At 42.2% G+C, this 11,382-nt stretch overlaps 1 protein-coding gene across 1 annotated transcript in view; it reads right to left on the minus strand.

The window, feature by feature from the left end:
* Nucleotides 1-11,029, minus strand: part of Usp40 (ubiquitin specific peptidase 40) — a 70,087-nt gene extending 59,058 nt beyond the window's left edge. Inside the window, exons 1-5 of the mRNA XM_021198545.2 lie at nt 10,923-11,029; nt 9,700-9,917; nt 6,434-6,501; nt 4,821-4,934; nt 2,024-2,188 (exon numbers count right to left, since the gene is read on the minus strand). Coding sequence (XP_021054204.1) covers nt 2,024-2,188; nt 4,821-4,934; nt 6,434-6,501; nt 9,700-9,898 — 546 coding nt within the window. The 5' untranslated portion in view covers nt 9,899-9,917; nt 10,923-11,029. The remainder of the gene's footprint in view (nt 1-2,023; nt 2,189-4,820; nt 4,935-6,433; nt 6,502-9,699; nt 9,918-10,922) is intronic.
* Between the last annotated feature and the right edge of the window lie 353 nt (nt 11,030-11,382).

Genomic DNA, 11,382 nt, shown 5'->3' on the forward strand with positions numbered 1-11,382 from the left:
TGGTTGCTGGGATTTGAACTCAGGACCTTCAGAAGAGTAGTCGGGTGCTCTTACCCACTGAACCATCTCACCAGCCCCCCAAAATTCTTAAGTAACTGCTAATACTTTTTTTATTTTAACCACTGCTTTGTTAATCACTCCATTAGAGCTCAGTCCGTCAAAGATTCACAGAAAATCTTAGTTATTTTCAAGTAGGCTGACTGAGACAGCTTCTAGTGACACAGGTAAGAAGGCCCAGTTGTACTATTTATCCCCAACTCTTCTTTCAAAAGAGGAGGCTGGAGTTACAGCTCACAGTAACACCTTTGCCCGGCATCTGTAAAAGTGTAAGGTCCTGGGCTCAAGCTTGAGGATCACCCCCACCACAAAAAAAAAAAAAAAAAAAAAAAGAAAAAGAAAAAGAAAAAGGACATAGATATATTTAATACATGTATATATTGATATGTTTACATCTATTTCTAAATTGGCAGCGAATACATATGGAAAATGGTATGACAGTTTCCACTTGGATAGTCAGATATAGAAACTCCCTAGAATCCTTGCCATAACAAAACCATATTTTCACTAAATGTTTAGAAATGAAACCACTTATTAAGCGGGACTTGAAAAACAACAGAGATGACAACATGGACCCAAACAAATTCCCAATCAAGCTGAATGGGCAATCTGTATTATCACAAAGAAATGAAAATCATACTTCAAACAGAACTAACAGCTTTTCCTGACAGTTTATATACTATATAAATATAAGCGCACTGCAAAGACACTTCCTGAAGGATATAAACAAACTAAACCTAATATTTAATTGGAAATTTGTTAAATATTCCTTGATATCGTATTTTTATTACCTCCATAATTAAACTTCTATATTTATATACGTGTGTGTGTGTGTGTGTGTGTGTGTGTGTGTGTAGGTCACATTATGTGCCAGTGCCCGCAGAGGTCAGAAGATCTTTGGGAGCTAGAGCTAAGGCAGCTGTGAGCACATGGGTACTGGGAATGAGACATCAGTCCTTTGAAGCACAGCATCAAGGTCTGAACACTGAGCCGCCTCTCAAGCTCCTTAGAGGGCTTTCCTTACACTGGCTTGTTTCATGAGTTACCACATGTAAACATCTCCCCAAACTTCTGTTTAAAAACAAGTATCAGCATTTTGCAAAACACAAGAAAACCAAGAAGGATGACCATCGTGTGGATACTTCATTCCTCCTTAGAATAAGGAACAAAATACNCATGAAAGGATATAGGTACAGAGACAAAATTTAGAGCTAAGATGAAAGGATGGACTATCCAGAGACTACCCCATCCGGGAATCCATCCCATCATCAGCNACCAAACCCAGATACTAATGCACATGCCAGCAAGATTCTGCTGAAGGGACCCTGATATAGAGGCCTCTTGTGAGGCTATGCCAGTGCCTGGCAAANACAGAAGTGGATGCTCACAGTCAGCTATTGGATGGAACACAGGGCCCCCAATGGAGGAGCTAGAGAAAGTACCCAAGGAGTTGTAGGGGGCTGCAACCCTGTAGGTGNAACAACAATATGAACTAACCAGTACCCCCTGAGCTNGTGTCTCTAGCTGCATATGTAGCAGAAGATGGCCTAATCAGCCATCATTGGGAAGAGAGGCCCCTTGGTCTTGTAAACTTTATATGACCCAGCACAGAGGAAGGCCAGGGCCAAGTAGTGGGAGTGGGTGGGTAGGGGAGCAGGGGTGGGGGGCGGGGTACAGGGAACTTTCAGGATAGCATTTGAAATGTAAATAAAGAAAATAATAATAAATAAATAAATAAATAAATAAATAAATAAAAAACAAGTATCAGAGCACTGAATAAAAACTGTTTCAAGAACCTACAGGCTGTTGAGATGGCTAAGTAGGTAAAGAATAGTCCCTACTGCCAATCTTGACAACCTGAGTTCAGTCTCCAAGACTCATGGGCTGGAAGGAGAACACAACAGACTTCACTGTATAAATTATAATTTACAATAGTTTGTTACCAGAGGAATTCCTATCTGCTTACCTGCCTCTCACTGATGTTCTTACACTCTTTGCAAACAATCTGGTTCACAATGGTGCCATGGTATAGACGATGAATGAGGTCATGGCCAGAGGTCCCAACTAAAGAAGTTTCCAAAGCACTGAAGAGAATTCGGTTAAGTTCCTGCACATCATGTTGCCTCATTTCCTATAAAACAGGAAATAGTTTTTGTTTTTGAGACAAGGTCTTTGGGTAGCCAAGGCTAGCTCTAAACTTGCAATCTTCCTGCTTGAATCTGAGTGCTTCCATTATAGGCATAATGCCCAACTAAAACAGCAGACTTTAAATATAACTTTTGCTTCAAAGTTTTTAAGAACAAATTTTAAAGAATACTATCATTAATAGAAACACATAAGAAAAGCTTTGAAGAGATGCATGAATAACTAAGCAGGTTAAAACATTACCACCTTAATTTATTTACATTACAAAATAGAAATAGGACTAGGCAGTATTTAGTATATACATACAATTTAACCCACTCTGTTGACTATGAAGTGCACTCTGTATCATGAGAGAACACCCACCTGCCCATGTCATAAGGAGGAGAGAAGGAAAGAACAGGACAGATTCAGAACAGTGTGTAAGCCAGCCGTATGTACACAGGTAAACCTCACTTAGATCACAACAGGAAGGTACAGCAGAAGCCAAAATTGACTACTTCAAAGTATAAAGCAACAAAAATAATAAGAGTAATGTAGTATTGCTGAGAAGAATTCAAATTCAAACTGGCTCTTACTTTAATCCATTCTAAGTCACCGGTCATGTATGAACTAGTCTTTCAGAACAATTTGTACCTCCAAGGTGTGCTCTATCCCTGGGAGGCAGAAAAGGGCAAAGAAAGGGAGAACCAGGAGCCAAGTCCTCTAGGGATTTAAACAGAATAGCAAGTGCTACTGAGCCCATCCCATAGACACTAACAGTGTCACAGACACTGCAAAGTGTCTTTCAGCCCAGACACATTGATGCCACTGTTGCCTTCATCAAGGAAAGCCAAAGGGAAAGAGAGGAACACTTCAGGGTGTAGAAAGAGAGGCAGCCAGGGGATAATGTAGAAAGAAGTTTATGCGACATGTGGCAGGTAAAGAGGTGAAAGCTGACGCTGTGTATGAGACTGATGATCTTTTTCTTGCCTTTTAAAATATAAAATATAAATTTATAAGGAATGAAAATCTATCCTATATCACTAGTTTGAACGGAAGGGAAAATTCCAAGGGCTACTTCTAAACAACTATTTACTTGGCAAAAGAACCTCAAAGACCTTCTACTAGTTTACTTAGAAAAAGTAAAAAAACTAAGAAAAGTGTTTCAGGACTTTTAAGAATTATGAAGCCAGCAACTTAGTGGAAGCTCAAATGCAAGGAAAAGCCTCTGTTGAGATGTGGCAGATCCGTGCAGCAGAGGCTCACTGGGCAGCAAGAAGGGATGAACCTTGGCATTAGCTTAAGTGAAACATGTCAGCTAAAAAAGATCACATAGTGTCTATCTCTACTCCTATGAAATGTAAAGGACAGGCAGATCTCTTAAGTGGGAAGCAGCTTACAGACTAACGAAGAGCTGGAGGAGGAGGCGGGTGGGGAGTGACTGTAAATTCAGGGGGCGTTCTTTTCAGAACAGTGAAAACAATCTAAAATTGACTGTGTGATAGCTGCCTAATTCTGTGAAAATACTAAAAGCCACTGAACTGCAGGTTTGACAGAGTGAAGTTTATGGCATGAAAACCACATTAAGTGGTTATGATTTAGAGGCAAAGATAAGAGAATATAAAGATAAGAATAATATAGCCCTAGCACTAGTCCTATATCTAGAATGTAACATGCCTCTTGAGCAGATATGCTGCCACCTGCTACAAAACCCAATCCCTGCTTTAACCCCACAGGATAGTCCCACTGGATGAAGGCATGTTCCTGTTAGAAGGCCACGAGTGAGAGCTTTGCAGGAATGGACCACAAACAGTCGTCAGTTGTCTGGATTGATGTACTGACAAGACCCTTAAGTGTTACCACAGATGTTTGTTTGCACATGGTGAAACACCTTTTAGGAATACAAACTGAACAGTGAGTCATGTCTACAGAAGATACAAGGTTCAGTGTGGAAAAATGAAAAGTCAGGGGTCAAGAAGGGGAAATGAAAAGATCTGGGAAAGCGCTGATCTAATGGCAGTTCATTCTCATCAGAGTCAGACAAGAAGCACACCACCAAGGTGGGCAGCCTTCTGAAAAGGCTGAAGACTGAAAATTTGATGAGCAGTTTGACCCCTAAACAGTAAGTAACGTGGATGTTAGCTCAACTGAATGAAACAAAAATTGCTCAGTACAAATTTCAAAAATCGACTTTTGTATTTCTCCATATATATATATATATATATATATATATATATATATGGAAAAATATATACATAAAAAATACATCTTTTTTAAAGAGTTGTTTATTTATTATATGTAAGTACACTGTAGCTGTTTTCAAACACTCCAGAAGAGGACATCAGATCTTGTTACGGATGGTTGTGAGCCACCATGTGGTTGCTGGGATTTGAACTCAGGACCTTCAGAAGATTAGTCAGTGTTCTTAACCTTTGAACCATCTCTCCAGCCCTTCTTATATTAACAACTTTCTTCCTGGTCCCAAGTCACAGCTAGTTGAAACAGCCTATGCTCAGTAATCCTCTAAATATTCACCTGTGAAGACACTCCAGTGTGCTGAGGCCCTAAGACACAATTAAAGGACATTAAACAAGATGTGAAGCTGGTGGACATCTCCCTCCCTGCTGGTGCCTTCCTACCTCATCATTGGTCCACCCGAAGCTGTCGGTGAGGTCTATGGTGGATGCAGCCTCCTGGTCCAAGAGCAGAAGCTGGGCAAACAAGCGCTGCAACTGCAAAGGTATGATCCGAACCTGAGGAAAGAGGTGTGTATGTATGTCCAGACAAATGCTCACAAGTAGAGTGAGGATTTCAAAAGCTCTAGACTGGTTTTCTCCTGTCTTCTGGTTCACTCAGCAGAAAAGGCACGAATCCCTCATTATAGAGGGAGAACTACTTAGGATTCAGTCCTTTGAAAATTCTATTCAGTCCAAAAGGTTTTAGTGATCTGGATAGTTTTCTCCCTTGATATAGTTCAGATCAATATTAAAAATTCAAATGGGTCCCAGCAAACCACATAAATGATCACAGACATACAATTCCCATACTTCATTTTTTTCCTCTAAAATACCTCCATACACACACATTCCAGGTTAATGTAGCCACGTTTCAGGTGCTCAGATCTCAGCAGCTAGCCTACACCTGCCTGCCTTTCTTTTAGCTCCAGGCCAGAAAGCAGGACCTCTCACAGCCCAGTGTGCAGGCCAATTTTAATGATTCAGAGGGACAATAAGCATTCAGGAATGCTTATTGTGACAACTCTATATTCCCATGACATTAAAAATACATACTACAAAAGCATTGATTGCAACAGACTGGAAAGAAACTGACATCCACTAATTTCATTTCTTAGCACACAGCTGTTTTTGAAGCATGTGCCTGTACCACAAATCACCAGTGTCCCACAGACAAGAGCCTGAGTGCGGTGAGAAGCCTCTGAGTGCGAGTCCAGCAGGAAGAGCATGCTTACAGTTATGCTTTGGACAAGTCCACCACAGCAATGTACAAACAATGTCCTATATTTTTCTTCAATTTATTTCCAGAACACAAAATTGAGAAAACACTGGTCTCTTGGGTTCCTCCGTGTATTCAGTGCATGGCAAGCTAGTGCACGGAATGAATGTTCTGGTCAGCTAGCATGGAGAGTTTCCAAGTCTATCCTTTGCCTTGAAAATAAGCACAGCAAAGCCAGGCATGTTTATAATAGCAGCATGGTAGTTGGAAAAGCTATTCTTTTGTGGGGGTAATTTCACTGCTAATTATGAGGTAAGTCATTGTCAATGAAGATGATACTCTGTAATAAATGTTTTCTATGAATAAGGCACTTAATTCTTTCCTTAAAACACATTTCCTGGGCTAGGGAGAAGCTGCAGTGGATAATGTGTTTGCCACATAAGAATGAGCATTGGAGTTCAAATCCCTAAGTACCCACTTAAATTCGGGGTGGGTGTGGTGGCCTTAATCTCAGTTCTCAGGAGGCAGTCAGGATCACAGTGACAACTGGGTTAGGGAAAGAGCTCAAACAATACAAGAGAGAGATCCTATGTCAATGGATAAGGTGAGCATGGAGGACATCAACCCCTGGCCTCCACATGCACATCCACACACTTGTATGCTCACATACATATAGATGTACACTTTCCCCCAGCAAACATGTATTTGCACAGGCATTCACACAACACACAAACACATGCAAAAACCCTAAACAAGTCCCAAATATTCTAAGAAACCCAATAAATTATACATTTAGTACCTTTGCATCAGGTTTATCTTTATCCTTTAAAGAACCCAGCTCTTCTGGACCAAGAGAAAATAAAGCTTCTAAACAAAAAAGTAGAGTTAGATATGTAAATGATACGGCTTCTTCTTAGAAAATTGTTTAAGTCAAGACCCCCATTAAGCAATATCAAGAAAAGACTTAGAAATGACTAAGGCAATATCTGTCTCCTTTATCTACACATTTCAAATTCTTTTAAGATTTTTGTCCACCAGATCTAAGAACAGACATCAAGTGACACTTCAGTATGACAGATCCTCAGAACATAAGCAGGCAGAGCATTATGGGACATCCTATAGCCCTACATTCCTGAGGCAGAGGCAGAAGGATCTCGAGATCAAGGCCAACTTGGTCTCTATAAGAAGACTTTGCCAAAAAAAAAAAAAAAAAATCCAAAGACTAAGGTGTAGTTTAAGGGTAGAGTCCACTGCACCACCCCCTTTAAAACAAACAAACAAACAAACAAACAACCTATAAGCATTAAAAAAAATATTGGTTTTCACTGTCTTTGGCTACGGGATTCAAAAGCCATGAGGAGTTACAGAAGACTGGACATCTTCTACCTTGAGATCCTCCCTGCCTCCCTTTTTTGGTGTGTAAATGTCTTTCTATGTAAGTAGTAAGACATGGCAATGACCTTACTTGAAAATGAAGTTGTCAGCCCCTGCAGTGGCCTCCAGTGTTTCTGACACATTCCACTGAGGTAAGTGGTAAATGGGGTGAATAGATCTCTTTACTGAAGAACACTGGTGCCTACTCTGAAGAAAAACCTACAGGGTAAGGAACAAAACCACTCATGGGCTTTCAAGACTAACGTCCCACTGTTCCTCACTGCAATGTACTGGAAATAGAATGGAACATCACTCCCCATAAAAGACATTTACACAAAAAGTCCCTGTTTTCCTCCTTCAGTACTCTGTTCCTTCTTACCCTTTCCAGATTATACCTTCCCCTCAACAGCAGGACCATGCTGAACCATGCAGAGTGCACACTGCACACCAGTGCCAAATTACATGCTTGAAGACACAAGAGAAGCTTATTGCTCTTGCTCTCTTCTCTTCTCCGCTTGCTCTTGCCCCCTTCTCCCATTCCCCTCCACCCTCTCTCCAGGTGCTCATGGCCTGCCTCTACTCCTCTTCTCTCCCCCACCCTTCTCTCTGCCTTTATCTGTCTCTACTCCCTCAATCCTCCCCCCTCCCCCGCCATGCCCTAAATAAACTGTACTGTATACTAACGGAGAGGCCGAGTTCCTGGAATTCTCCAGGATCTACTTTGTCCCTCCCCTTTGCCTTCTTTTTGAGGTTTTGAGACAGTCTCACTAGATAGCCCAGGCTAGCCTTAGCCTACTCCCACTACTTGGTCCTGGCCTTCCTCTGTGCTGGGTCATATAAAGTTTACAAGACCAAGGGGCCTCTNTTCCCANTGATGGCNNATTAGGCCATCTTCTGCTACATATGCAGCTAGAGACACAAGCTCAGGGGGTACTGGTTAGTTCATATTGTTGTTGCACCTACAGGGTTGCAGCCCCCTACAACACCTTGGGTATTTTCTCTAGCTCCTCCATTGGGGGCCCTGTGTTCCATCCAATAGCTGGCTGTGAACATCCACTTCGGTGTTTGCCAGGCACTGGCATAGCCTCATAAGAGGCCGCTATATCAGGGTCCCTTTAGCAGAATCTAGCTGGCATGTGCATTAGTATCTGGGTTTGATAGCTGATGATGGGATGGATTCCTGGATGGGGTAGTCCAGCCTTAGACTTTTAATCTTCTTGCCTTAATCTCCTGGGTGTGAGACTACAGGTGTGTGCCATATAGCTACTGTTCAGGTTCTTTTTCTTCATTTTGTTTTGAGAGAGGGTCAGTCTCATGTGGTTTTGAACTTGTGACCCTTCTCTTGCTCCACCTCCTACATGCTCTCAAGTCTGTTCTTAAGGCTATTATTTATTTTTTTTACTTTAAGTTGCCTTTTAACTTCAACCATATTAAAGCCTGGAAGGTCCATATCCTTCTTCATTACTGCTTAGTAATGCTGAAAATTCTGAAGAGAAGAATTACTATCAGGAGGCAACTTTATATAGTGGCTGAAGTCAAGGACACAAGATACCACTCTGAAATCTGTCAGTTCACTACATTAGAATGGCACACTACAAGTGGACAACAGTAAATATGTCCTAAATCACTGGAAAAATAAGTCTAAGCTCAGAGGAACAGAACATTCCAGAGATCTGATAAACGGAATGGTAGTGAGAACTTGGCATTTAAGTACAAGCCAAACCAGACTGTCCTCGGAATAGATATGAGCTCCATATTCATGAACATTGGGACCCCGCCCCCTAAATCGGGATCATGCACAGGCCAAACAAGGCTCATGCTGGAATCAAAGGACAGAGGTGCCAGTGAAAGAAGCTGGAGTGTAGAGATGGGAATGGAGAAATGGGCAAGAAATAAAGGCTTTGGTGAAGGCTGCCTGGCTTCCAGCATGTGGTTTCCAGAGACACAGTCTGTAATCTCGGTAACTCACCACAGCCATGTAATACAGCTAATCTGAGTAGGTTTTTGTTTCTTTTACAAAGCTCCTTACTTCAATTCCTTTTGGTCTTTGAAATTCATAATTTCCAGGTTTTTGAGTGATGAAGGAGGTGTCTGTACACTATTTTTCATTCCTATCAAGGTCTGGGGCAGACAATGCTAACTAAATAGATTAACATTCCTGTTGTGAATATATTAGTGTTCGTCCTCATGAGAGAACTAAAACTCCCAAGAAGCTTCAGCCAGGTTAGTTTCCGAGGCCAAACAAATTCAGGACAGATCAGCTCAGAATCAGAGTTCTCTGAATTTCAGAAATGCAGATATGTATGGATGTGTATAAATAATGTGACAACTTTTCCCACTGCAGAAGTCAAGCTGCCTATGTAACCCTGTCTTAAGTGACTGTTACTCTGGAGAAAGATGAGAGAATTCTCTTTATGTTGTATTTTAAATTATGGGAATTAGAAATACCTTGCCTTGTTTTTGTTGCTGTTGTTGTTATGAAACACTATATCACTACACAGAATAGATTTTCTAAATGGTAAGCTTCATAATTTTCTTCAGAGAATGGCTAATGTATGTCTTTCTTTGTGACAATGAACACATATTGTTGAATCCACCTTAAGATTCATTTTCTTTTATTTTTTTCATAACTAATCAATCACATATAAAACCCATGGTACATATTATTCAAATGCATGTCACATAGCATACCTCTGAATTCAGGTGTGAAATGAAGCGTCTGAAGAAGGGAGCTGAGGTAACAGGTTCCACCCTGATTTCTGATTCCACTTAAATTGGTGAATTCTCTAGGGGCAGGCGGCTCCAAACCTTTAGTCTTTAATTTCTTCCCTCTTCCAGTGTGACTACTTGACACACTGGAATAATCCTCTTCAAATAGGTTCCCAAACATGGTGGAACTAAACGCTATCCTTTAAAGAAAATGATATGTTACATAAACGTTCTCATTCTTGAAATGAACCTCCACCCCCCCCCAATTTTCTCTTATTTGAACATAGTTGTTTTGTTAAATCATTCTTCAGAAAACACAGTAGTTTGTGTTTTGGGGAAAGCGAGCCCTGACTTGTCTTTCCTACCTACAAGGGTTTCTGCTTAACCTGTGTGATCCTGGACAAGTTATTTAGCTAACAATCACTTCTGTGTAAAATGGGGCTGTGCGTGTTTTTATAGGGTAATTTAACCAGTCACATGACAAAAGAAAGGTTACAGAGTACAAAGGGCTTGGCCCACAAGAACCGATAACTGTTCTTGGATTCTACAATACTAAATGAGGAAGAGGGGGGGAGAGGGGAGGAGAGGAGCCTTCATCAATTATGAAATCTCAGCTTCTCCCATCCCTTCATACTGTACCAGATCACAGCGTTTCTGTGACTTAAACCTAGCACAGTAATCTTCTTGACAGTAGTTTCAGCACTTTGGCCCCAAACTAGAGAGCCAGGAGTAAGTACCTTGAGGAAGGAAAAACTCTGGTCGTTAGAGCTATGGAGTTCAATGGCCTTCCAAAACATACCCAGGCATCCAACCCCAGAACTGGGGACCTGCGGTAATCTGTTCTGTTTCTTGTGTGGGGAAGGGGCATTTGGGGTAAAACGCTGAGAACACGCTCTTAAGTGACAGGAACGGCCAAAATGTAGTTCTTTTCCTTCCCAACACAGTCCTCTGAACAAAAGCTCAACAAATGAAACTCGCGAGGCCGGCCTCGAGCTAGCTCGCCGGCTGGCTTCCCGTCACGCCGCTCCCCAGGCCTTCCCGCCCACCAGGCCGCCCAGCGTCCAGGAGCGCGACCAGGCGCGCGTCCCCGCGGCCCGACCCCGGACGCGCCGCCAGCAGAGGCCCGACGTCTCACCCCAGGCCGCCGGGGGCGTCCCTACGCTGCCCTCGTCCCTCCCTGCGCCCAGTTCCCCAGCCCCACTTACTGCCTATAGCCCAGACCCCCGCCCCGGCCACAGCACAGAGTAAACGAACTCGCTCCAAACGGGCACCGCCATGCCGGGGAGGCCGTGTCTCTGGAAAGTGATTTCCAACCCCCCTCACCCCAGATGTGGACTACACTTCCCAGGGTGCGTCGCGCCACGCGGAGATTTATGGGTAGTTCTATTGCTGCCGGGCTTGTGAGTCCCGCAGAGAGTGCTTTTTCCAGACAGCTCACTTGTTAGATTTGTATTTATTGCTGACGGCAAAAAGCGTTGGAGCCACATTCTGTTAGAGCTTTCACCATTTAAGTGGAGTATGTATTTATATAGTCTCTGCTCTAGGATAACAAAAGAACCTTAAAACAGTTTTTCCTCCTCAAAGTATATCTCTGATACAAAACTTGTGAAAATGCTCTATGTTCTGTGAACCTTCTTACATCGTCTTCAATCCACCTTAAGTAGT

This window comes from Mus pahari, chromosome 5 (assembly GCF_900095145.1).
Source record: "Mus pahari chromosome 5, PAHARI_EIJ_v1.1, whole genome shotgun sequence".
NCBI classification, from domain to species: Eukaryota; Metazoa; Chordata; class Mammalia; order Rodentia; family Muridae; genus Mus; species Mus pahari.